The sequence below is a fragment of the Aethalodelphis obliquidens genome, unplaced genomic scaffold, assembly GCF_003676395.1.
Source record: "Aethalodelphis obliquidens isolate GAN/ISIS:26980383/991018 unplaced genomic scaffold, ASM367639v1 scaffold45, whole genome shotgun sequence".
In the NCBI taxonomy this organism is placed as follows: domain Eukaryota; kingdom Metazoa; phylum Chordata; class Mammalia; order Artiodactyla; family Delphinidae; genus Aethalodelphis; species Aethalodelphis obliquidens.
Window position 1 is genome coordinate 8394609 of NW_020837989.1, and position 26260 is coordinate 8420868.

A 26260-nucleotide genomic window follows, 5' to 3' on the forward strand; every position below is an offset into this window, starting at 1 on the left:
GAGCCAGATGTGGTGGCTGCTGGTGCTGCCTGAGTGAGCACTGAGCTGGCCTACTGGGAATTCTCCCACTCAGGCGCCCTTTCCGGGCCCCCTCCCCCGCCCCACGGAGAGCTCTGGCTTCCGGCTCTAAGCAGCGTGGGTTGGGGGGCTGAGGAGGGGGTTCAGTTCAGCCCAGTTCCCTCCTTCAGAGAAGAACATGGGCCTGAGAGTCTAGACCGGAACCTGGGTGTCCGTCCTGGTCTCATATCACAGTCACTTTCCATCACTGGGCCTCAGGCGTCCTGACGGTACAAGCAGCGGTGGGACCAGCTTCCCTCCACCCCTGATGGTGGACTTCTGCGACAGCAGCTCCCAGCGACACCTGAGAATCAGGCACCTCCTGTGGAGCTTTCTCACTCTGCCCTAGTCCCGGAACAAAACACCTTCGGTGCAGGTGTTATTCAGGCCTCTCAACAGCCCCATTTTACAGCTCGAAACACTGAGGCTCTTTGAGCTCAGATCATGTAATTCGTCTAGGGTCACACAGCTAGGAAGTGGCAGAGTTGGATTGGAACTACCCATATCAGAGCCCAGGTTCTTAATCCCCGAGCATGACACTGTGCAGTGGGGAGGGGACGTGCTGAACCCCAAGGCCTGCGGCTCCTCTCTCCCTCTGTACCCCATTCCACTTCACCTCAGGCAGTGCTCCCCATGCTCCACGCTCCGCCCACCCACTCTCAACCTCTCCCAAGACAGGATTGTCGGAGGCTGGACCAGGATCCCAGCATCTGGGCAGGTGGGAGACTGCTCGTGGCCTATCCTGTCCCCAGTGGGGCTGGGGGCCACGCTGACCACCCCGTCGTGACGGCACTGCACTGCCCACTGCACACTCCTTCAGAGTACACAGGGGAAACTGAGGCCCAGCAAGCGGAGAGCTCAGCCTAGGGGTACACAGTGGTGGGCTGCAGCTGGAAGGAGGGAGACACACTATTTCAAGAACACTTCAGGCACTGTACTTAGCCCTTGAGGCGTGCATTACAAATCACAGCAGTCTTTCGAGTCATTCCTTGAATTATCTTCATTTTTCAGAGGAGGAAACCGAGGCTGAGAAGTTTAAGTGCCTTGCCCAAGATCATGTAGCTTGGAACTGCAGAAGCCGGGATTTGAAACCAGCTCTGTCTCCAGCTCCAGAGCCTGCCCTGTCAATCATGACCCTTCTTCCTCAACTGTCCAGCCCTCAGTGAGTGCCCTGTGGTGTTCCATGGGGTTCTGCATCCCCCAACCCCATCTCAGCTATGAGGAGGCATAACAGTCCTGGTGCCTGCCAAGGGTTAATGGTGGTAGGGGCTAAGTGATTCCAGATGGGCCAGCCGGATGCCTGGGCTGGCCGGAAACCGGCAGCCGCCAGCTTCCCAGGGGAGCCACCAGCGGCCGCCCCCTCCCCTCTGTGCTGCATCTCTGGCCCCCAGCTGTCCCCTTGCCCTGGGGTCCACCAGCCTCCTCTCCCTAGCTAGAGTCCAACTCTAAGACACTTGTGGACAAAGCATCCCAAGGGCCCTCCAGCACAGAGAGTCCACCCGTGTTATGAACAGATGGGGAAACTGAGGCTCAGATAGGACATGGTAACTACCCAAGGCCACACAAGAAGTGCACAGCTGGGTCTCCTGACTCCCAGACTATCTATTTTGGGTACTGGGAGTTGAAATGCCTCCTTGTTCTCCCCCACTGACCTGGTCTGAGAAGTTGGGCCAAGGCTTTAGAGGTGAATGGCCAAGGCAAATGGCTGGAGGGAAGTTGTCAAGACTGATGGAATCTTTGGGCAGGAAGGCCTGACCCTGTGGTCTTTGGAGTCCCCCGTATTCCCCTGTGACTCCATTGCCACCAAGCTGGACCAGGCCCCCTCTCTTGGGAGGCTCTCACGGCCCCCACCACATTGCCTGGAGCTCGTCTGAGAACACTTCTCCCTCTGTGTGGTCCAGCCAGATGCTCCGCTGGGCAGTCCCCACTGGGACAAGACCAAGAAATGAGTGCAAGATAGGTTACCGTGGTTGGCATGAAATCCCAACCTTCTTCCACCCATGAACAGGAACCTGGGGTGAGGCCCAGGAGGAAAAGGGTGTAGACAGAGGGCAGGATGGAAGGAGCTCTGGGCAGAGTCAGGCTCTACCTGTGTGACCTGGAACACTTTTCTTCCCCTCTCTGGGACTCCGATTCCCCATGTGTACAGTAATGGCGGCAGGGTGACACAACCCAACTCTATATCCTTTTAAAATGATGCCCTTGGTCAGGAGTCTGTGACTAGAGACACATTCTGATCCGAGGAAATGACGGTTGAAGAAGTGAGGGGGTGAGAAGCCCAGGGGCTCCCAGAGGAACCTTGGCAGACCTTAGTGCAGAGGATGGAAACGGAATGCAACAGGCACTCGAAAATGAATGAGAGATGGGGAAGGGATAACCCAAGAAGAAGGTGGGACAGGAGGGCCGGTTGACACTGCAGTGTGGGTCTTCCACTGGGGTCAGATCACCTGTATCTGTTCCACCATGTGACTCATGAGGCCTGGTTCTGCTTTAGCTCCGCCATAGCTGTGTGAGTTTGCGAAGCTCATCTCACTCTCTGGGCTTCGGTTCCTTGTCTATACGGTGAGGAAATAATTCTTTCTTGGTAGTCCAGGGATTTTGAGATGATGGAGGAAGATGTCTGGAAATCTGAAGTTTGCTGGATGACTTTGGACATGTCTCTTTCTCTCTCTGTGCTAATTCACCCCTGGACCTTGATTTCTTCTTATGAGAAGTGACTGATAACCTCAGAAGGGCTTTCTCTCTCTTCCAAGTCACCTTTTCTCAGAAGCCCTTTCTGATTCCCTTAAGCCTCTGCGAGTGCCCCTCTGAATGCACTCTCAGCCCCCCTGCCCTCCCTGGGCACTGTCTCTCCCACTAGCCTAGGTACCCTGAGGTCAGGGACTGTAACTTACTACTGCATCCCAACACCCAGCACATCGTCTGGCACGTAGTAGGTGCTCAACAAGCTTGTTTAAGGAATGAATGTCGATGGAATCAACCGGATAGGTTATCAGAGCTCCTTTTACAGATGGGAAAGCTAAGGCACAGAGAAGGGACCCAGCCCCAGGTGCCACGGCAAGGGGAGTCTGCCACCCGAGACAGGCATCAGGTGAGTGGGGCCAGGCCACTCTTTAATAAAAGTGACTCAGCGGCTGGCTGGCGTGGGCTGCGGAATTTCTAAACATCTCCTCACATCCTGAGTGAGCAGGCTACGGGAGGGAGCAAGCAGAGGGAAAAGAGGAAGAAAAACAAGAAACTTGGGGGAAAAGAAAGAGGGAGGGGGAACTAAAATTGAAAACAGACGCACGCGTCCACCCTCCCCGCCCCCAGCCCCCTTCTCCCAGCTGAGCCAATCAGAGGCCGCCCTGCAGCCTTTCCCCCAAAGTAGGGGGGGCAGGGAAGCCCACGGTGGTGTGAGCTCCTGGGGCTGCCAGCAGCCCGCAGTCCCTGCCCGCCCAGTCTGGAGCCGGAGAGAAGGAGGGACTAGGAGAGCGCCCGGGCCCCTCTGACCAGCGGCACCCGGCAGCAGCCTGTGCCGAACCATACAGACAGACAGATCCAGGGCGGCCCCTCCTGGCAGCCCTGCTCCTCCAGAGGGATGCTTTGGGAGTGAGGCCCCTCCTCACCCCCGTAGCCCCTCACTCCTGCCATTCTCCTGAGGCTCTGGGAGCCTGCAAAGGTCCTCACTGCCCTCCTACCCTGCTGCTGCCCAATTTCAGGTCCAGCAAAGTCTTTCTGATAACAGGAGAGGGTAGGCAGTGAGGAGGTCTTCCTGGAGGGGGTGACAGCCCAGAGCCTGGGACCTTGCCCACACTTCAGAAGGCATCAGCAGCGAGGTAAGTGCTGGGAAGAGGAGGGAACCCCAGCCCCTTGTCCTGTCCCCTTGTCCCAGACTGCGCCTTCTTGGGTAGGTCAAAAAATGGAAAATATTTTTAACCAAACCAGATGGGAGGAGGCCAGGAGGCTGTTGGCGACATCAGGGCTGGAGGAGCCAGCTCTCTCCTGCTCAGGCTGCTTCTGGGGTCGGTGCCCCCTGCCCTCATCAAACAAATCTCAGAGGTTTCTGGGTGCCAAGCGGGGGGGCGGGGGTGTCCTCCAAAGCAAAGCACCGCCTGTGGGGGGGTGGCGGGGAGAGCTGGGAGGGGTGTGAGAGGGGAATTGAGAGATGGCCAGGAGGGTACATGGCAAGAGGACCTAGCAGGGAACGGGGACCTCAGATCCACTGCCTCTGTCCCTGGGCCCAAGCCTTGTCCCTAAGAATCTGTCTGGCTCTAAGCCAGTCGGCCGCCAGGCAACCTCTCAGGATTTAAATGGATTTGCAAATTTTCCAGATTCCTAAGATGTCCTTCCAAACCCCCAGCGGCTGGGAAAGTGCGAAGGCGAGGGGGCCATGGCAGGCCCTTCCTAACAGTCACAGTCGTGCAGCCTGGGCCGGGGGTTTGGGATCTAGCAGTCAGATCTGGGGGCCCCTCGGTGAAGAAGGGGGTTGGCTGCTGGGCCCTTTCCTCTGGTCCCAGGCAGCTGCTCAGGCCTCCTCACTGTCTCCGTCCTTCTTAAATATGAATCTGATTCCTTCTGTGAGTCTCCCTGGTAGAAGGTGCCTATAGAAAGCCCAGACTCTTAATAGCGGCTGCTACTGATGGACCCTTACTGCATGCCAGGACCATGTGGAGTGTTTTATAAGCATGATCTCATGTAACGCTCACCAGCAAATCCAGGGGCAGGGACTGATTTTATACCCAATTTACGAGTGAGGAAACTGAGGCTCACAGCAGCCACAAAACTGTACCACACTGCTCTGCTAGTAGGTGGCAGAGCTCAGGGAGATAGTAGCCTCCCTGCCCCATCACGCCAGACTTGGGCTTTGTGTTCCTGACGGTCAAATCCCAGAATTCCCGGAAGGAATCTTCATGATCCTGCCAGTGGGCATGCCCTTCCTTACCACTTTCCCTTTTCCTTCAAGGACCCTCCCTATTCTACCCCCTCCAGGCAGCCTTCCCACGTTCTTCTAGTCTTCCAAGAGCTTACTACGCCCATCATCCTGGAGCCTTGTTGCTTGACCCTCTCTTTCTGTTTGTGTTCTGTTTACACATCAGAGATCGTTTGGGCCCCAGGCTTCCCCATCTAGTGTTCTGGCCCCAGTGTTCCCAGGAGGCCAGTGGGGCTGAGAAAATGTGGTTGTGAAGGGGAGGAGGGACTGACTGAAGACCTTGTGTTCCCAAGGGTGAGCCCAGAACCCAGGCCTCTTGTCTTCCTTCAGGTGCCTTTCCAGAACCTTATGTGTGTCCGTCCCCCAGACATTTTCCTATATGTCAAGGGGGGTAGTGCCCCTGCCTCTGTGATCCCAAAGTGCACAGAGGCCTCTAACGAGATCTTCTGAAATCAGGTAGTCCTCCCCTGCCTCCAGGCATCAGGGCCCTGAATCCACAGCCCTTGGGGACATGCAGACCATGTTGGTCACCATCACGGAGTGCTTACCCTGTGCTGGGCACAGAGCCTGGAACCTCGTACGCCTTATAATCCCCCACAACAGCTTTTTGGAATAGGTAGTATTCTTACCCCTGTTTTGTTTTGTTTTGTTTTGTTTTTTAACATCTTTATTGGAATATAATTGCTTTACAATGGTGTGTTAGTTTCTGCTGTATAACAAAGTGAATCAGCTATACGTATACATATATCCCCATATCCCCTCCCTCTTGCGTCTCCCTCCTACCCTCCCTATCCCAACCCTCTAGGTGGTCACAAAGCACTGAGCTGATCTCCCTGTGCAATGCAGCTGCTTCCCACTAGCTATCTATTTTACATTTGGTAGTGTATGTATGTCCATGCCACTCTCTCACTTCGTCCAAGCTTACCCTTTCCCCTTCTCGTGTCCTCAAGTCCATATACGTGTGTTAGCATACGGTATTTGTTTTTTCTTTCTGACTTACTTCACTCTGTATGACAGACTCTAGGTCCATCCACCTCACTACAAATAACTCAATTTCGTTTCTTTTTATGGCTGAGTAATATTCCATTGTATATATGTGCCACATCTTCTTTACCCATTCATCTGTTGATGGACACTTAGGTTGCTTCCATGTCCTGGCTATTGTCTTACCCCTGTTTTGAAGACAAGAAAAACAAGGCTCAGAGAAGCTAAGTGACTTTCCCAGGGTCACACAGTTAGTTGGTAGAGTTGGTATTTAGGCCGAGGTCTACCTGAAACCAAAGACTTAACCCCCTTGCTCCCAGGGAGCCCGCCTGGTCAGAGCGGAGAGTCTCCGTCCTCCCACAGAGCCTGCCCCTGGCTCCAGCACTTTCTCCAGCAGAAAGATTAGCTTCAGGCCTGACCTGCTCCCAGGTCCACCCGGGCCCTGGCTTGGTCCTGAGTGAGGAAGGAGACCATCTGGTGAGTCCCCTCCCTTCAGTGGTGATCGGGCAGCCCTCCCTCCTCTGTGGGAAGAAGAGATGAGACTTCTAATTGCCCACAGATGTGGGGCAGCGGAAAGCACCGTGGATTCAGAGTCAGGAGACCCAGCACTGGTCCTGGCTCGACTCAAATCCACTGTGTGGCCAACCTCAGGCCCCCACGTCCTCTTTCTTGCTGCGTCCGCATCTGGAAGGCAGTGGGCACGGTGGGTAAACAACACCAGGTTTGGTCATCTGATGAGCCCCCCTTGGTCTGGCTGACTGTGTGACCCTGGGCTAGCGCTCTGCCTCTCTGGGCGTCAGGCCCCTCCTCTGTGAGCAGTAGGGTGGGATGCAGGGTCCACATAGTAATAATACAGATACGGTGCTTAGCAGAGTTCCTGCATCTCCTGGGGCTGGACTTAATGCCAAAGGCTAAGAGAGAGCAGCTGCGCTCCCCGCCTCCTGCACGGGGCGACCTGGCTGTGAAATTGGTCTGCACCTCACGAAGTGCTATGCCCACAGAAGGGAAGGGACCTGGGCACCACGGGTGTGCTAAAGGCTCGACTCTATCCTCCAGGCACAGTCTGGCTCTGAGACCAGCTGCCTTCTAGGTTGAAGGAGGGGACTCTGGGTGCTTTGCTCAGGACAGGCTGCTGAGTGGTGAGGAGGGAGGAAGGAATGAGAGAGGCCCCAGACATTCCTGAAAGGTACCCCCTCACCCCATTTCTTGCACGTGGTTCAGAACCCCGCAGGCAGTGGACCCTTGGAAGGGGGAGATCTTCCTGCCCTGTTTTCCACAGCTCCCGCAACCCTCCACCATGTCTCCCCAGCATCAGAGCTTGTAATGCCTCAACTGGGAAGCCACGTGTGCGGGATGACAGAACTGGGACCAGCCCTCTCTGAGCACTTTCATTGTGCTTTACATCCATTACCGTCAAGTCCACTGCTGTATGCCTTAGCGCTTGGAACAGGCCTGGTATTCAGTGAGTGCTTAATATTTGCTGAACTAATTTAATCAGCGCAAACCACCTCGAGGAGTGGATATAAACTCTCCATTTTACACATGAAGAAATGCCCAGAGAGGTTAAGAGGTTAAGTCAGTTGCCCAAAGTCCCACAGCCAGGATGCGATAGAGCCAGGATTTAAACCGGGTGTTTTTGACTCCAGAGTCCGCGATTGAGAGGCTGGGTGGGTTCTGGATCTCAGCTGTGGTGCCCCTCAGAGCTCCAGAGGTGGTCATCAGACCCAGGAACCCATCCTGTGCGACTGTGGGTGAGTCAGTCCCTCTCTGGGTCTCAGTTTTCCCATCAGTAAAACAAGGAGTTTGAACAAGATGATCTCTGAGCTCCTTCCAGCCCTAAAACAATTCCAGGATTCCAAGCCACACCAGCCCAGATGGGCAGTTGCACAAGCTCTGTTGTGTACTCAGGGATCATGCATATTTAACTTCACAGTGAAAGGGTTTTTTCTTACCCTTTTTCTACACATTACAGAAAGTGGTCAGGATCGATGACCTCTAATGGAAAACGGTGCCCTGTAACAAGGAGGAGGGACCTTCTGACAGTCAGAGCGGCCTGTTAATGCACTCAGTTTCTTGGGGAGCTCTGAGGTCGTGTTTTCCCAGTGCCCACAGCCCTATTTTCCTGGGATCCTGAGGAAGGAGGGTCAGGAGGACTGCCCGTGAGGGGGTATGTGTGGATGCTGTGACCCTTTGCTGATTTTCGGACTTCATAGGCTATGATTTCAAAAGGAAGCAAGGCTTTGGCGCATGGTAGATGAATGAATGATGGGCTCCAGAGGCAAGGGAATGGATGCAGAGACCCACCTCTAATGGGAGGAGTGTGGAATTCACACACTGTTGTTTCCAGTGTAGAAGCCCCTCCCAAGACTTCAGGCCCAGAACCCTCAGGCAAAAGAGCTTCCTGAACCCCCCAGGCCGTGACCCCAGGATCCGCCTTTCCCAGATGCTTTCTGGGACGCCCCAGCCCAGCCTAGTGCAGGAGGTTGAAAATCAAAGTGTATTGCTTTAACTGCATTAGTACCCTCTCTTCTCCTCGCTTCAGATCAGAGCTATTTAATGTCTCAGGTGTCCAGAACCTTTCATCTGCCAGAGGTACCAGCTCCTCTGCCCTGTGATGGAAAGGGTTGTCGCTTGGGAGGTAGGGGCAGCAGGGCCAGGCCGGTCAGATGGTTCCTGAAGGTCAGAAGTGAAGAGGATTATGGGAATCACTGTGTTCAACTTCCTTACTATATGCACGGGAAACTGAGGTCCAGAGAAGAGGAGGGACGTGCCTCGGGTCCTACAGGTTGTCAGTGATAGCACTGAGCCCGGGACCCGGCCTGCAGGTCTGGACTTCCCTCTGTGCCAGCGCTGAATCTTCACCATCCACCTCTGTGGTTCAGGGCTTAGGCTCCAGCTCTCCCCGGGGTGAGGCCCCAGGGCAGACTTCTGGCTGAAAAGGGGCAGCACCATCCCGACGAGGGATGGGAAACCCTCTGGGTAGTCTTGTGGACCACGGAGCCTTTGGTTACATCACTTCTCCATTCTGGCCATAATTTCCTTTTACATAAAGTGACGGGGTGGGGGGCAAGGGGACAGCTCAGTGACCCCAGAGGCTCCATCCAGCTCCGTTCTTAGCCCCTGAGAGCTCCTGCCAGCCTTTGTGCGGGTATTTCACATGTTGCTGCCCTGGTTACCTTCTGTTCTGGGAAGTGGAACCGTAAGAGCTGTGACACGTCCTCTTCTAGCTTCTCCACTCCTGAGGCTGAGCCTAAGTGGTCATGGATGGGGCGGGGGGGGGGGGGGGGGGGCAAGTTCCAGAGTCAGCCGCAGAGGGCAGGGCTCAGATTTACAAACCTGTCACTGAAGCCCTAAAGGTAAAGGCTCAGGTGTGACTCAGTGGACCGTGGGCTACTCCTGTCTTAACTGTATTTGTGTCCTTATCAGCCCCCAGGCTGGGGCCTTTCTGCTGAATGGATAATGAAAGAGTGATAAATAAGCGTAGGGGAGAGATGGATAAACAGGTTGGTGGATGCCTGCATGGATGGATGGATGGATGGACAGACAGTTGGCCTCCCCTCTAGTCCAGGGAGCAGGGGTGACGTCAGGAGCGTCCAGCATGTGCAGTCACAGCGGGCTCCACGCTTAGAATGGCCTAGCATTGCCTTGAAATGCTGAATAGTTTTTTAACAAGGGTCCCTGCATTTATATTTTGCACTTGGCCCCGCAAATTATATAGCTGGTCCTGCCAGGGAGTTCAGGCTGGGTTTGAGATGGCTTCATCCCTGAGACTGGTCTCACTGCCTCCACTGTCCCCATTCTAATCCACGGCCTCCCACAAAATGCCAACCTACTCCCGTCACTCTCCTTTGTGGAGGCCCCCCATCCCCATAAGGGCTTGGACTTGCACCATTGTCACTGCCCAACCAGCAGCTAGCCCCCTACTCTCACTGTCAATACCCTGACAAGGTGGCTTCCCAGTGCCTCCAGGGCAGAGCCCAAGTCCTTACTCAGCACCCCAAACTTTTCCCAGAGTGGCCTCTGCCCTTCTTCTCTGCCCATCCCCTGCCTCTTTGCTGAAGAGCCCCAGTTTCTAGCCTAACAGATCTCTCTCTGCCACCACCCGGATGCCTCGTGATCTCCCCCTTCCCTAACTGCTCACGCAGAGCTTCTGTGGAATACCCTTCCCTGGCATCGTCCACCACAGAACCCAACTCAAGGCCACCCTCTCCCCGCTTGAATTCGTCCTATAATCATAATAATTACCATTTACTGAGCGCCTGTTATACCTCAGGAGCCTTTCATCATCATCTCTAACCCTCACAGCAATGGAAAAGGATATCTCTTTTGCTGTTTTCCAGAAAATTGGGACTCAGGGAAGTTAAATTCAGAGAGGTCACATGTTTATGAGGTAGTAGAACTGGGACTTTGACCTGGATTAAGTGGCTTCTAGCTGGGACTGCGGCCCCCGGCCTGGCTGAGCCCCTCCATGTGCTTTCACTGCCCCGGGAGGCGTCAGGCACAGCCTGCTGGCATCAGGGTCCCATGTGTCTGTGCTGCCCCCTCACCAGCCCGTCCCATCACCTTCCTGGAGGGCAAGGGTCACCATCGCCTGCCTATCCCAGTTTCCCAGCCCAGGGAGTGCTGAGTTTTTAGGGGGCAGCTGAGGACCGGAAGAGCTGACTCTACACAGCCATTTGATCTCTCATGCTGGGTAAGCATCTATCGAGCACCTACTGTATGCCTAATCCCATACGAGGAACTTGAAGACATCCCCCAAATCGTTAGATGGGTTTCCTCATTTGTGAAAAATCAAACTAAGAGGCCAAAACAAAGGTAGAAGAAAGAGCTGGTTGGCAGACAGTGGACTGGGAGTCATTAGACTTGGGTTCTGGTCCTGGGTTGGCCTTTAAATCCTTGAGTGTGCCAGGAGGAGACCCGACCCTACCCAAGCTGAGCCTGCTGACAATACCAGTAACAACTGCAGCTACCCTTCCTGGCTTTCCCATCACCCCATTTCCCACATGCATCCTTTGCTGACAAGCTTAGCCTAGCAGGGTCTCAAGGCCAGCGAGTGAGTGAATGAGTGAGTGACTTATTCTCCCGTGAGTGAATGAAGAACAGTCACATGGCCACTGACTTGGCCGAGGGCTGTGTGCCAGGCCCTGCTTTGAGTATTTTCCTTGTATTAACTCATTCAAAGGCCTTGACAACTCGATGACGAGCCCTGACTTACAGATGGGAAACCCGAGGCACAGGGAGGCTGAGTAACAGTTAAGTGGGAGACTCGGGGTGAGCGACTAGAGGAAGGGGTGAAAGAACAGATGCTGGGAAAGCCAGGGGGAGTGAAACATGGGCGTTTTCTCCCCTCTGGCTCTGCTGCCCAGGAGGGCTCTGAGGGGAATCTCAATGCTCCGTAACTGGCAGCAATTAGACGCAGGTTCTCCTTAGCTAGCTGCCCTGCCCGATGTGCCGGCTCTGGGCTGCTGGGGGAAGGCCGCGTGCTGGTGGGTCCGTCTGAATGGCCGAGGCCTGCCCCCTGCCCACTTGGCTCTGAGAACCATTTTATGTGTGGCCCCCACCCCGGCCCAGGGCTGATCTCGGGCTGGCAGCAGCCAGGGGAACAGAAGGTTTGCTTGTCTGCGCCTGCTGCGCCCCCCCCCTCCCCAGCCTCAGCCTGGGACCCCTCTCAGGGGCTCCTCTGGCTGCCAGGGCCTGACGCTCCCCGTTGCCATGGCACCGGCTGGAGATGAGACTGGGGGTTGGCTGCGGGGGGCGGGTTTCAGGGAGGGCAGCCGAGGGATGGTGGAGGCCTGGAACTCTGCAGCTGCAGAGGCCCCCAGGCCCTCTGTGAACAGTGGAAGGGGTGCTGGAGCTTCAGCAGGGGCAGGCCTGGACCCTGAGCGCAGCAGGCCTGTGGCAGAGCTGACCACCCACCTAGCCTGACTACCGGGATGCTCTTTATCGGAGGCGTCTGGGACAGGCCTCATGGTAGACCAGAGACCTGCTTGGGCACTGCCTCTGCCAGCCCCAGGCTGTCCTCAGCAGAGACTCCTCTCCTCAGCCTGGATGCTGACCCTCAGACTCTGCAGTGACGTCGCAGAAAGGTCCTGAGTTCTACCCTTACCTGACTTCCAAATTCCTGGGTGAGCTGGGGTAGATCCCTTGCTCACTCTGCCCCTCAGTGAGGGAGGGACAGGACTGTAACCTCTGAGGATCCCTCATCCCTGAGAGCCTGGATTCCGTGTGGACCCCATTAGGGTGAACCCATGTGGGAGTGTTTCTCTGTGATCAGACCTGTTTCTGGGCAGAAGCTAGGCAGTCTAGCAGAGCAGTGAAGAATACAGGTTTGGAGTCAGAAGGGCCTGAGTTTGCATCCCAGCTTATCATTGGCTTATTACTTATCGGCTGTGTGACCTTGGGCAAGTTGCCATACCTCTCTGAGACTTAGTCTCCCCCTCTGTGAAATGGGAATACTGATTGTATCCTCCTCACAGGATTGTTGTGAGGCTAAAACAAAACCCCCAGGTCATCTCATTTCGCAGAGTGCCTGGCTCTGAATTAGTAAGGGCTTTTGTTTGTTTTCAGATTGGGGAGCATCAGAAAAATGAATGGGAAGAAAAACATCCTTGTTGCAGGGTGGAGGGCATTGGCATTGGTGAATGGAAGCAGGACCAATGGGTAGAGGATACGATGAGACAGATTGTGCTCGATGGAATAAAAATTTTCAAATAGTCTGACCTCTGAGGATCCTGGGCTGTCCGAGAATGGAATGGGCTGCGGGTGAGGTAGTGAGATCCCTATCATGGGAGGTGTGCAGCTGGAGGCTGGACAACCCCTTTGTTTGCAGAAAGGGTGGGGGAGATGTGAATTGGGAGGACTTACAGCCCCTCCCAGCCCTAAGATTAAAGGGCTCTGTGAAAGATGGTGTGACTTCCTCCCCGCTTATCCTGCCAGGTTCACCTGGCTGAAGGAGACTGAAGGAGAGGTTGGAAAACAGAGGGTGGAAGAATAAACCCGGTGAATTGTATACTGAGCTCGTACTGTGTGCCAGACACAAGCTTGACATCTTTGCCTCCTGCCTGAGAGAGGCTGTCATATGAGTGTTGAGCCTGTGTGCTGTCAGTCTGCCCAGGGTCAAGCACCAGCTCCAGGACTGGTGAAATCGTTGGGCAAACGGTTTGACCTCTCTGTGCCTTGCTTTCCTCGTGTGTAAAATGCGGAAGCAACACCGATGTCATGGATTGTTCTGAGATCATTCACGTTCAGGCCTTAGCCCAGGCTTTGGGTGATGAGAACTAAATCATAGGTAGTTCTTCTTCTCGTTGTTATTTTCAAGGCCTTCTAAGTCCTTGTTCCTTTTTGAAGGGGCCACTGGGGCCTAGCTGGGCTCCAGAGGACTCTAGTCCAGGGATCACTGGGCCTGGGCAGAGCCAGGCCCTATGGGCCGGGGAGTGGCCATGGGGATGAACAGAGAGGCCCGCGAGGCGCCGGGGGAGGCAAGCAGTGCTTGCTCGGCAGGCGGGGGGACAGCCGTGTGCAGTGGGCCTCCCTCCCTCCCTGACCTCCTTCTCAGGGCCGCTTCCCAGCCCGTGTGGGGACCCAGGCCCCCTCCCCTGGGCCCCCAGCGGCCGTGAGGCACACACTGAGCGCTTTCCCATGAACTGTTCCAAGGAGCTTGGCCTGCTCCCCCTACCCCCAAGTGCGGGTGAGGGGGTGTGCAGGAGCAGGGGCTCGGACTGGGGGGATCAGCCCGTTCTTTATCAGCCTGACTCCGATCCAGACAGATGTTTCGTCTTATTTTGAACTTCCAGAAAATAGGTCATTTCTTTCCATTGTGTCCCTGGGGAGGCCTCCTGGGGACAGGAGCACAGAGTGAGTGACAAGAGCATGGAAGCCTCACTTGGGCCCCTGGGGAGCTGGGAGGACAGCATCCTCCCCCCTCTGTCATGATGAGCCGTCTGTCAGCAGGGCCAGGGCTTGAAGGGTCTTAAAGGCTGGGCTAAGAAGCTGGCCTTTACTGAGGGCGGATGGAGTGACATGGAAGTGTCAGGGAAGGACATGGTCAGATGGGGATTTCAGAAATGTTCCTCTGGTTAGGGTGTGAGAACAGGCAGGAGGGGACAGACTGGAGGTGATAGGGGAGGGGTCGGTACAATGGGGCAGGCAGAGGCCACCAAGTTTCTGCTGGAGGGGGCAGGGGTAGGGGCATCAGATTGACGGTCCATGGAACTAGCACTGTCCTTCCACTCACCTGGACTTCCAGAACAGCTGGATCCCATGCCAGGCCCCAGCTTAGCTGACTTCTGCTGCTTTGTTTGGGAGACCTCATAGGTACCTGGAAAGCAGGAAGGTCCTCTGGGTCTAGAAGCAGCGTGGCAGAGAGTTGGGCCTGGGTGATCAAGCTGCATCACTGTGTGATTTGAGGCAGGTTGCACACCCTCTCTGACCTCTATGTGATCCTGAGGTCTGTGGGGAGATTCAGTGTGTAGGGTGGAGTGCTGAACCTTTAGCAGCAGAAGGGGCATCGGATGGAGAGGGGCAGGTGAGAGCCGCATAGCCTCAGCCCCTTCCCAGCTTTCTATCCGCAGCCCGTAACTATCTCCCAACCCAACGGAAACTGCTCTCCTCCCTGGCTCCCAGGATGGGGTTCCCCTACCTGTGTTGCAAGATTCTACCTAAAACTCAGCCCACTTGGGGTAAGCCCACGTGGGCCACACTCTCTGCCATCACTCTTGTGCTTTCCCAACCGCTGGCGGGAAGACTCAGTCTCCAGCTCCAGATGCCTCTTGCCCCTACGCACGCCCAGGACTGGGGCTGGCTGCCTTCTTCGAGCTGAGTCATGACATCCTGGCTAGGGCCCCTCCCCCGCACCTTACCCCCACCCCAGCATTCTAATTCAGCACAGCTTCTTCCAGAGCAGGGTCCTGAGAGTCACACCATGTCAGCCCCAGAAGTGTTCCTAGGACAGCCCTGCCCACCCTGTGTACAGATGGGGAGACTGAGGCTCAGAGAGGGGCAGGACCAGGGTGACAGGGCTGAGCTAGAACCCACATCCCTTACTCTCAGCCAGGGATCTGTCCCCAAAGTTTGTGTCAGGAGCTGTGAAGTGTCTGTGGTGTGGAGGAGAGAGGACTAGACCACCAGGCAGGAGACCGGAGTCTGTGTCCCCCCTTCTGCCAGCAACTTAGCAAGTCACCTCCTCTGAGTCTGTTTCCAATCCCCGCCAGGCTGGGACAATGCAGGGAAGGTGATATAAAGGTCTGTGTGTGGCAAGGGGGGTCAGTATCCTGTGGGGAGGGAGGTAGCAGCAGCTGTGGTTTGAACCCTAGGCCCTGAGCCACCAGCCTCACATCTGAGCCGGGGCTGGAGGCAGGGGCTGCCCAGTCAGGTGTGCTTCAGTGCCCCATTGGTCAACTGAGCCCAGGATTGCCTAGGTCAAAACACTGAGACCTATCCCTGTCCTTTTCCAAGCCTCAGTTTCCCCATCTGTACAGTGGGGCACGGTAAGGGGGCTGGATCCGATAGCTGGTTCCTGAGGGCCTCGGAGCTCTGACATTCCAAGACTCTGACCCCACGGCCGGGCCTCCTCCTCCCTCTGGCATCTTGTTTATTCAGAGCATCCCTGGCCCAAGACTGCTGGCCTCAAGCACCCACTTCTCCCTGAAGCAGGGCTTCCTCCCACCCCCATTTCACTGCTATTTCTGCCCAGCCTGTTCCCCACCTCCAGACTGAGTGTCCCTCTGTCCACTCAGATACGCAGCCCCTCTAAATTCTAAACTAGATCAGTGCCAGCTCCCAAACCCTCTCCTCCGCCACATTCTCATCTCAGAAGATGGTATTGTGCCCCCAGCACACACGCACTCCTGCCCGCTAGTACTCTAAGCCAGACATAGGGGTGGGGCTCAGGGTACCTCTCTCTCCAGCCCCCCTACATCAGATCACCAAGTCCTGTCATTCTGGGCTGGATAAATCTCAGTCCGGTCTGTTTCCATCAGTCCCCGTTGGCCTCAGCCCAGCCAAACCCAGTAAACAGAGTAATGGTGGCAGAGCAGTCCGCCTTGGCTCAGTCTCTGCTCTGTGTTCCTAGGCAACTTCCATAAGCTCTCTCTGCCTCAGTTTCCCCATCTAAAATGGGACGATCCTTGTATCTACCTCATAGTGTTGTCTGAGGAACAAGTGAGTAGATCTATGTCAAGTGCTCAGAACGGCACCTGGCACAGTAAGTACACAACACGTGTCGGATCTGTGGCTTGTCTGTGCCCGCATGTGCACGTGTGTTCAGGTGAGTTCGGGGTACCGTGTGCACGTGCTCTGTGTGTGTTGTATGTGCACAGCTTTGCTTGTGCCGGGTATACATGTGACTTGCCGCGCATGTGCGCACCTCACATGGGCACGTGGGAGAGCACAGAGGCTGCAGTCTGGGCACCGTGGAGCTGCGTGTGTGCACGTGTGGGCGTGCACGTGTCCGGTGCCGACGTGAGGGCTGGGCACACGCAGGGCCCGCTGCACACGGGTGTGTTTCAGAGCAGTGTGTGAACGAGTGCGTAGGCAGGAGCCTGTGCTGTGTGTGCACGTGCTCTCCGTGTGCAAGCCTTCCCCACTGGCAGCCATGCAGCACACCCCCGCCCCCGGCCTGCCTGTGTCGTGGGAGCCTCGGGACCCCGAGGGAGGGAAGCTGCTGCTAGCGGATGTGGCCAAGATGGACTGGATTTATTTAGATTAAGGCGGTGGGAAAGGAGTGGAAGCTTGTATGAGCAGGAAGGAGAGAAGGCTGGGGCTCTCACAGTGACTCCTCAAGCACGCTTGCTCTCCTGGGCTTGCGGTCCTCTGCTCACTTGGGGTTCTCCCCTGGACCAAGGGAGGGGTTCCCTCTGACTCACTGTGAGGAGCTGGGCAATTATCTCATCTTTGGGCCTCCATACCCCCAATCTGGCCAAAATAGGAGGAATCACGGGAACTCGCCTCATGTGCGAAGGGGGGGATCTCCGAGGGTCCCCTCCCTCTCTCTGCTCCAAGGGCCTCCCCAGGCAGGAGAGTGTGGCAGGAAGGGGCATGCCTCCTCCCTGACTATGACACCCACCTTGTCCCAGGTGGTTCCTCCTTGGAGCGCAGCCCTGCCCCTGAAGAAGGGGAGTGGTCACAGGCAAGTCCTCCACCCCCATATCAGCCACCTGGGGTCGGCTGGAAATACAGCAGCCCCTGGGAAGCACAGAAGTCTATAAGGCATTGGATGGACAACTGGGGGTGTCAGGGAATCATCCAAGATGGCCCAGGAGGTCATGTCCCAAGCCCCACTCTGGTTCTTCCCAGTCCACCGGCCTGTGGCCCACACCACGCTTCCCCCTGCCACCTCCTGAGTGTCCACATCACCCGTTTATTTGTCTGGAAGTCACCTGAAAGACTGAAGTCCAGAGACGGAAGCAACTTGTCAAAGTACACACAGCAAATCTGGGACCAAATCGTCAGGGGATTGAATCCATGGAATGAGATGGGTTATGGATTCCTATTCTACGTCAGCCTCAGGAATGTTGCCCTTCCTCCCATCAGTCCCTGTGTCCCCAACCCACCCCGGCAGGAATAATAGTGACCAGAATCTTCTCTCTGGCAGTTTTAGAGCACGATGGCTCTTTGAGATGACCCATCCAAACCTCTCCCTGTGTGGATGGGGAAACTGAGTCCCAGAGAGGGCTGGAGACACACTCAGTCTCAGAGTAGGTCTGAAGCCCCATGTGAAATGCTCATTTCATAAAGAGAGAAGCCAGTCCAAGATCCCTGGTTGTCCATACTCTCCCGAAGGTGGCTGCACTCTCCCTGAGCTCCTGTGCCCAGCCCATCCTCTCCCTGCAGCCTGATTCCGTCTTTTTGCTGTGTGACTGGGCCATGACTCTGTCCGTCTCTGGGCCTCTGCTGCCCGTTCAAGAAGGCCCCTCCAAGCTCAGAGTCTCAGGGACTCTAAGCCCCCTTAGCGCCAGGCCTAGCAGGAGAGAAGCCAGGGTCGGGGGTGGTGGGGGAGGCCGCTTGCCCGCCCAGAGGCCCGGCCCACAGCCTTCCAGAGCCAGGCCAGTCCTAGTTGCCGTGACCTCCCATCTCCAGGCCAGCCGACCAAATTCCTCCTTTAGAATAATAAACAGTGTGGCCAGCCAGGGAGGCCAGGAGGGGAGGGGCAGGGAGGCTGAAATGACCCCCTCCCCCAGCCTCCGCTGCTAACGATTTTCTTTGGCCGAGATCTCTGGTAGGAAGGGGGGATCCAGAGGGGCACCCACCGAGGGACAGATAGGCCTCTGTGGTGGATGCTGGCTCCGCCACGGCGCTGCTCCCTCCTGCTGGAAGAGGCCTGGCATCCAGCTGGAGGGCTGGGGCAGGAGGGATGGGAGAGGAGGGCACCGTGGAGGGGGCCTCAGATTGGCGGGGCTTTGAGTCTAAAGCAACTGGGAGAGGGGACCCTCAGGCAGGCCGGTCTGAAGGGATGGGGAGAATGAGGAGAAGGAGAGCAGATTCATTCAGGGAGCTTCTCAGGGCACTGGGCAGAGCCGAGACCAGCGACCCCAAGCCAGGGCCATTGCCTGTGTCCCGTGACGAATGTGTAGATGCAGCCCTGTAAGTGCTATACTTGCCGTTGTCCCATTTTGAGAGCTGCAGACTGAGGCCACTGAGACAGTGATGGTGCAGGAGGTAGCCCTGCTGGGGCTCAAACCCGGATCCCAGCCCCGGCATGGGAACTGAAAGGGGTGAGATGAGAGGGGAGTGGGAGCAATCGGTGTGTGGCCTTAGGAGCCGGGCCAGGCAGGGCAGCCACTCAGGGAAGGCAGGAGCCCCACTCTCCCGGTTGCCTTGTCACCTGGTCTCTCCCACATTTCTTGCTCTATGACCCCCACCCACTTCTGGCCTTCTTCCTGTTGATCCTACAGTCAGACCTTTGCAAGCCTGGCTATCGATGGTTATTTTGGACCCTCGGAAGGGGCTGCCAAGGGCAGGGGTAGGGCAAAGACACACGCAGTGCGATCCATCTCTCTCCGTGTCCCTGCTTCTGTCTCCCTCTGCCTCCATCACCCGGTGCTTCCTTTCTCTCTGTCTCTCGGCGTCTTTGTCTTTTTACCTCTATCATTCCAGTCCCTTTGTCTCCCTCCAGGACAAGCGCTGCTGTGTAGCCTCAGGTAAACTTCTTCCCCTCTCAGAGCCTCACTCTCCCCATCTGGACCCTGGAGGTGTGGGTGGGGGCTTTGGATTCAACAGTTTCCAAGGACCGCTGAAGCTGTGCTGTACGGGGTGGCCTCCCCTGGGCCCAGCCCCCGGCCCCTCCCTCCTGGGCCTCCCTGGGCAGCTTGGGGCTGAGTAAAGGGGGCCAGTGCGGGGGGGGTGCCCCCCACATTCCACAGCCCCCGCTTCCCTCCCCAACGCCGCCTCCATTTCCTGTTGTGCTTGTGGAGCTGTGGGAGTTCTCCGGGTTCTGGCTTACCCCCTCCTTCTCCCCTAGGCCTTTCATCACACTTTCCCAAATATTTGTCCTGGCAGATAAGAGCCTGGTATTGGAACTGTCACCCGGAGGACAGGCTGTTAGAGCTGGCGGGCCCCTGGACACCATCCAGCCCAAGACCCGCCCCCCACATACATACAGAGAAACCAAGGCCCAGGGAGAAGCAGGGGTCTCGGCCGAGGCCATCAGGGAGGTAGAGGCAGAGTCACAGCAGGGTCCAGGCACCCTGTGAATGGGCCCGGCACAGGGGAGGGAGCTCGTTGGGCATGAGTGCCCTGTTGGAGGGGGCTCTGAGTAGCCTTTGACTTTAGCCCAAGGGATCCAGAGGCTGGGGGGCTCAGGCTGGGGCTTACTCTGCAGGACCCAGGCAAAGAGGGGCCCTGGCGCTGCCTCTGGCAACTCTGGGCCCTGACCCCTGTTTAACTCTGCAGGATACCATGCGGCCTCCGAGTGCCATGCGAGCTCCTGTCCTCGAAGGTAGGTAGACTCGGGGCAGGGGCAGAAGGCCCTGGGGAGCCACCTAAGTGGGATCTGGAGCCGGCGAGGGGGTGCATGCCAGCACCAGGGCCCGGGCACTGCTCTGCTCTTGACCGGTTCCCTGCCTTTCCAGTTGCTCTCAGTGGAGGCCTCTTTCCACTGCCCACCTCTCAGCTCGGAGGCCTCAGTCGACCTCTGCCTGTCCAGAGACATCAGCTCAAATCCATGTCCCCTCACCAGCAGTCCCCACCCCGTTCCCTAACAGTCACCCTGGTCTCCCATCTCTTGTCAGCACTTGTTGGTACTAGTCCGGCCAGTCTGGTTCCAGTGGGGGACTCCCCTTCCCTGCCTGGACCCCTCATTGACTGTAAGCTCCCAAGTCTGGGTGGGCTTCTCCAGGCAATCAGTGACCAGCCAAAGGCCCACCCAAAGATGACCGACCCACCGGCTGGGCACCCACCCGTCTAAGTGGGTGCTTATTTTCACCTCATGTTCCCTGCCGAAGTGGGCCAGGGTGGGGAGGGCGAGGCTTACAGAATCCTTCCCCGGGGGGTGTCAGCAAGGGGAGGGGAAACCAATCACTTGACATCCCCCGATCCCCAGTCCCCTTCAGCCTCCAGGGGCCTCAGTATCTTTCGTGTCCCAGTCTGCCTCACTCTGGACTACCTTGGCCACCACTTCCCCAAGCAGGGCCATCTCTGGGATTTGGGGCAGAACCTGGACATCTGGGGCAGCTGCAGGGAAGAGGCTCAGAAAGTGACCTGGGAAGTAATGCAGGAACTGGAGGCCTGGGAATTGCTTCCCGAGGATTTCCTGATGCCTTTGAGAGAACATGCCTGCAGCCTGAAAGTTGCACTGCAGAAAGACTCCAAGGCTGGGGGTCTCTAGGAACTGAGGTCAAGAGGCCAGGAGGCCAGAAGGAGTCCCTGGAGACCAGGCCCCGGGCAAGCAGGTCTCAGAGCCATGGGTTCCAGTCTGTGTTCTCTGTGGATTAGGGAGGTGTGTTCTTCAGGGTCAGCTGTGGGGAGAGGTGCTCATGCTCTTGTGCCCTGATGTCTCCTCTCCCAAAGGCCAGGTGCTGTTGCTGCCCTTGCTGTTGTTGCTGGGACCACGGGCCTCCTGGGGCCTGGTCATCACACCCCCGGGGCCAGAGCTTGTCCTCAATCTCTCCAGCACCTTTGTTCTGACCTGCTCGGGTCCAGCTCCAGTGGTGTGGGAACGGATGTCCCAGAAGCCCCCACAGGAAATGACCACGAGCCAGGACGGCACCTTCTCCAGCGTGCTGACACTGACCAATGTCACTGGGCTAGACACAGGAGAATACTTTTGTACCTACAAAGGCTCCCATGGGCTGGAGGCCAGCGAGCGAAAACGACTCTACATCTTTGTGCCAGGTGAGGGCCCCCGGCCTGTGTACTCACTCCCTTATTCCTCTTCTCAACTGCAGGCATCTGGGGGAAGTTCAGAAAGTGCCTTACTGATATGGTGAAACACAGCTGTCTCAGAAATGCAGATGAATCAGGGAATCCAGCCTGGTTCAGTCCAGGAGTATGTTCACTCCCACCCCTTGCTCTGAATATTTGTCTGCTCCCTGCCAGCCCGCCCCATTCCCGGTTCCCAAGAACTCTGCATTCTCAGCTGGTTCCAGTATGCACCCTCTCGGCCTCCACATCTCATTTTCCCCATTCTCTAAGCTCCAGGTACCAGCTGCCCTTCCACTTGCAACTTATCTTCTTTCTCAGGCCAGTGCTGTCCATATCAAATGCTAAAGCTAGAAGGGACCTCTGAGAGCATGCTTATTCTGTAGCGGGTAGACTGAGGCCCAGAGAGAGAAAGAGACCTGTTCAAGGTAACCGAGAAAAGCAGGGCATAGCCAGAAACCCAGCTCCTCTGACTCGTATTCTTGGCTTCACCTGTGTCAGATCCCACTGTGGGCTTCCTCCCTGTTGACCCCGAGGAACTATTCATCTTTCTCACGGAAATAACTGAGACCACAATTCCATGCCGAGTGACGGACCCGAGACTGGTGGTGACGTTGCATGAGAAGAAGGTGGATGTCCCGCTGCCCATCGCCTATGACCACCAACGTGGCTTCTCTGGTACCTTTGAGGACAAGACCTACGTCTGCAAAACCACCATCGGGGACAGGGAGGTGGATTCGGATGCCTACTATGTCTACAGCCTCCAGGGTGAGCCCCCTTTCTGGCCTGGTGCTCAGCAGAGGCAAGTATGACCCTTCACAGAGGTACAGACCTTTCGGATAACACAGTGTGCAATTCCATTTTTCACTGAATTCTCACTACAGCCTTGGAAGACAGGTGTGTTGCCCCATTTTACAGATGAGAAAACTGAGACTCAGAAAGAGGATGGAGTATGTCCAAGGTCACAGGAAGCATTAGTGGTGGAGCTGGGCTGTCTACTGCGGTGGGCAAAGGCACAGGCTTTGAACCAGTGGGGTTTGAATCCCAGCTCTGCCACTTCCCATCTCAGTGACTTTGCACAAGACACATAATCTCTCTGAGTCTGCTTCTTCCTCTGTAAAATGGGGATAATACTGACTGCTTACCTAGTGGGATTATTGTGAAGATTAAATAAAACAAAAGATGGAGAGTATGTGGTTGTGCTCAATAAATTTCTTCTGTACTCAGATGCTCAGAGAGTACTTTGATTTCAAAATTGTTACCCCTTCTAGAATGTCAGCTTCATGAGGACAGGAATTTTGTCTGTTGTGCTTCCTGCTAAAGCCCCAGTGCCTAGAATAGTAGGTATTTAATAAATATTTGTTGAAAGAGTGAATCTTCCACACCAGTTATCCCTTCCCTCTCTGGACCCCCACCCCCTCCCTAAACGGATGTGCTGGTGGCTGGGGGGTGACTTCCTCAGCCCTAAGCCAGTCTCTTTCCACCAGTGTCATCCATCAACGTCTCAGTGAATGCGGTGCAGACTGTGGTCCGCCAAGGGGAGAACATCACCATCATGTGCATTGTGACTGGGAATGAGGTGGTCAACTTTGAGTGGACATACCCACGCATGGAGGTAATGCCGGGCCACGGGTGGGAGGAAGGGACAGGCAGGGATGGGTATTTCAGGCTCGTAGCCTGACTTCATGGACCTTTCCTGATGTGGGGGGCTTGCCCCAACTTTCCCTACAGAGTGGGCGGCTGGTGGAGCCAGTGACCGACTTCCTCTTTGAAATGCCCCACATACGTTCTATCCTGCACATCCCCAGTGCCGAGCTGGGAGACTCAGGGACCTACATCTGCAATGTATCAGAAAGTGTGAGCGACCATCGAGATGAAAAGGCCATCAATGTCACCGTGGTCGGTGTGTGCCTTAGGCTTACCCCCAGCCCTCAGTCTCAACTGGACCCAGACCTTGTCACAGCCCTGGGGTACTGTCAGCCATGTTCTAATCCATCTCTAGCCTTAGTGCCAAGCAAAGCCCCCTTTTCAGGATAAACCAAAACCAAAGCACAGTACCAGCCCCAATTCCAATCCTAATCCCAACCTAGACTTCCCGCCTAGCCAGAACCTGAGCCCCAACCCGATTTCTAAATCCCAGCTGCCATCCCCGGCCCAGGCAACCCCATCCCCAAATTCAGCCAGGCTGTAACCCATCTCCGCCACAATCCTGAGACAGAACACACCAAAGAGCACTACAACCCCAGTCCCAATCTTGAGCCCAGCCCCCAAACCAGTATCAGCCCCAAATTCGGCTCCTGCTCCAGTCCATCACAGTACCCACCTGAACCCCAACTCAGGTAACTCCTTCGCTGGTTCAGTTCCTAAAGCCTGAGGCCCCGCCCCCAGGAGGTGCTGCCCCATTGGAGGCCGGGCATAGCCCCGCCCCTGACGGCCGCCCCTTGCAGAGAGCGGTTACGTGCGGCTGCTGGGAGAGCTGGACCCTGTACAATTCGCGGAGCTTCACCGCAGCCGGACACTGCAGGTGGTGTTCGAGGCCTACCCGCCGCCCACTGTCATGTGGTTCAAGGACAACCGGACCCTGGGTGACTCCGGCGCCGGCGAGGTTGCGCTGTCCACGCGCAATGTGTCTGAGACCCGGTGAGCGGCGGCCTGTCCGCTTCATTCTTGAAGTTACTATTCTCTGCAGCCGGCAGGCAGCCCACAGCCTTAAGCTACTTGGCAAACCTATCGAGGCCCATCTTTCCTGAGAGCCTACTACATGCCAGGCGCCATACCAGGGGCCTGTGCCAGGCACTGGGGATGCTGCATAGACCAGAACAGACAGTTCCAGCCTTCCTAGAGTTTCCTGTCTAGAGGGGAAAACGGACTCTGGTCATCCGATCACCCAGATGTTTAGTTGTCCTTGTGATGGGTGGAGTTAGCCGGAAGCAGCCACGGATAAAAAGGCAGGATGACTGGAGAAGAGGGTGCAGGCAGGCCACTGCACCTATGCAAGAATGGTGGCCCGGAGGCTGGAGATTAGCAGACTGACCTGAGGTGCTGCATGTTAGAATAAAGCAGTGTCAGGCCTTTCTGAAAGGGATGAGATGTGGACGGATGGAGATGGTGCTTCCCCTCCACCACGCCCCCCACCCCATCCGTCCTAACCCTCCCCCTTGACTCACTGGAGCCGCCTATGGGTGGGGATTCGAAAGTCCTGGCACTGCTACTGATACCCATGTGACCTTGACACTCCCCTTCCACTCCCTGGACCTTGTTTTTCTGTCTTTACAAGAAAGGTGGGGGCTGTAGGACTTCTTCCAGCTCTGACAGCTGGGTCTCCTGGCCTGTCCTCTTCATCAGGTATGTGTCAGAACTGACACTGGTGCGGGTGAAGGTGGCTGAAGCTGGCCGCTACACCATGCGGGCCTTCCATGAGGATGCTGAAGCCCAGCTCTCCTTCCAGCTGCAGGTCAACGGTGAGGAGCCTTCCACCCTGCTTTCCTTCCCCTGACCCTCCCACCCCCATTGTCTTGCCATTCCTACACTGTCCATCCACCCACAGGAGGAGGAGAAGAGAGAGTCCAGGACTCAGGAGGCTGGGTTCTAGGCCAGGCTCTGACACTGACCACTGCTGCGTGCACATCCCCTCTCTGGGCCTCAGTTTCCACAGCTTTACGAGAAGGTCATTGGGCTAGATTGGTGTTTACAAAACCTCAGGCATTCACATCCCAGTGGCATGGTTTTTCCTTCTCACACACCACTTACACTATAGTACTAATTAGATATTTATTGAGCAACTACAATATGCCAGTCCATTCAAGGTTCTTGAGGCCCTGCCACTGTGGAGCTTGCATCCCAGTGCGGGGAAGATAAACATTCAAAAAAGGGGAAAAAACAGCAAACCATGTACAAGGTTAGAAGGTAACAAGTGCTGTGAAAGAAAACAAAAAAACAGAAAAGCTCGGTAAGGAGGGTAGAGTCCTGGGGGCAGGGGAGTGGGGAGAGTTACAATTTCAAATAGCATGGTCAAGATTGGCTGCATGGAGATGACATTTGTGTGAAGACTTGAAGAAGGTGAGGGCATTAGCCAAGTGACTATTTGGGGGAAGGGCACACCAGGCAGTGCAAAGGCAGGAGCAACGCAGAAAGGCTTGTGTAGCCAGAACAGAGCGAAGGGGAGAGCGGTGGGAGATGAGGTCAGAGCTGAGACGGGGCAGTTGGGGGGACAGGAGAGGGTAGATCGTGTAGGCCTTCCTGGGCGCTTGTATGGACTTTGGCTTTTACTGTGACTGAAATGAAGAGCCACTGCAGGATTTTGAGCAGAGAAATGACACAATAATGACTTAACGTTTTTTTGAATTGACTCTCTAAAAATAAATTTATTTTGAATGAAAAGTGAACTTCTCCACTGTAGATGGAAAATCAGCATCACATGTCATAAATATAAAGCAACCACTAAAATAAACTCTGAGAAAACAAAACAGTGCTATTAAATTCTAACTCCATGTTCTTGCCGGTCCAGGGCTCTGATCCTCAGGCCTGCCCTCTCTTTGTTAAAAGGGAAGATTAGCAAATCTCAGAGAGGTGTTAAAGACAGACTAGCACCCTACTGAGACTTTCCCTTTGAAGTACCCAGAAGGGGAATCTGTCAGTTTTCACATGGTGATTCCTGGTATTTAATGTTCACCTGCAGTCTGAAGCTCCCCTCCCCCCAAGGGAGACTCTGGACCAGGTCCTCCCTGAGGGCCTTTCTTACTGACTGTCTATCCTGACCTCTCCACCTCCTGGCCCGTGCCCCTCTCCCTGCAGTGCCTGTCCGTGTGCTGGAGCTGAGCGAGAGCCACCCTGCCAGCGGCGAGCAGACAGTCCGCTGTCGTGGCCGGGGCATGCCCCAGCCACACCTCAGCTGGTCTACCTGCAGCGACCTCAAAAGGTGAGCAGACCCTGGGCCAGGGTCTCCCAGGGTAC

At 55.9% G+C, this 26260-nt stretch overlaps 1 protein-coding gene across 5 annotated transcripts in view; it reads left to right on the top strand.

Moving 5' to 3' along the window:
- Positions 1 to 1058: 1058 nt before the first annotated feature.
- Positions 1059 to 26260, top strand: part of PDGFRB (platelet derived growth factor receptor beta) — a 40619-nt gene continuing 15417 nt past the window's right edge. The window contains exons 1-9 of one of the 5 annotated variants that reach the window (XM_027081591.1): positions 1059 to 1219; positions 19841 to 19886; positions 20957 to 21280; positions 21809 to 22075; positions 22795 to 22922; positions 23039 to 23210; positions 23755 to 23947; positions 24653 to 24768; positions 26102 to 26225. In XM_027081591.1, coding sequence (XP_026937392.1) covers positions 19847 to 19886; positions 20957 to 21280; positions 21809 to 22075; positions 22795 to 22922; positions 23039 to 23210; positions 23755 to 23947; positions 24653 to 24768; positions 26102 to 26225 — 1364 coding nt within the window. In that variant the 5' untranslated portion in view covers positions 1059 to 1219; positions 19841 to 19846. The other 4 variants (XM_027081590.1, XM_027081592.1, XM_027081594.1 and 1 more) reach the window with 4 other exon arrangements.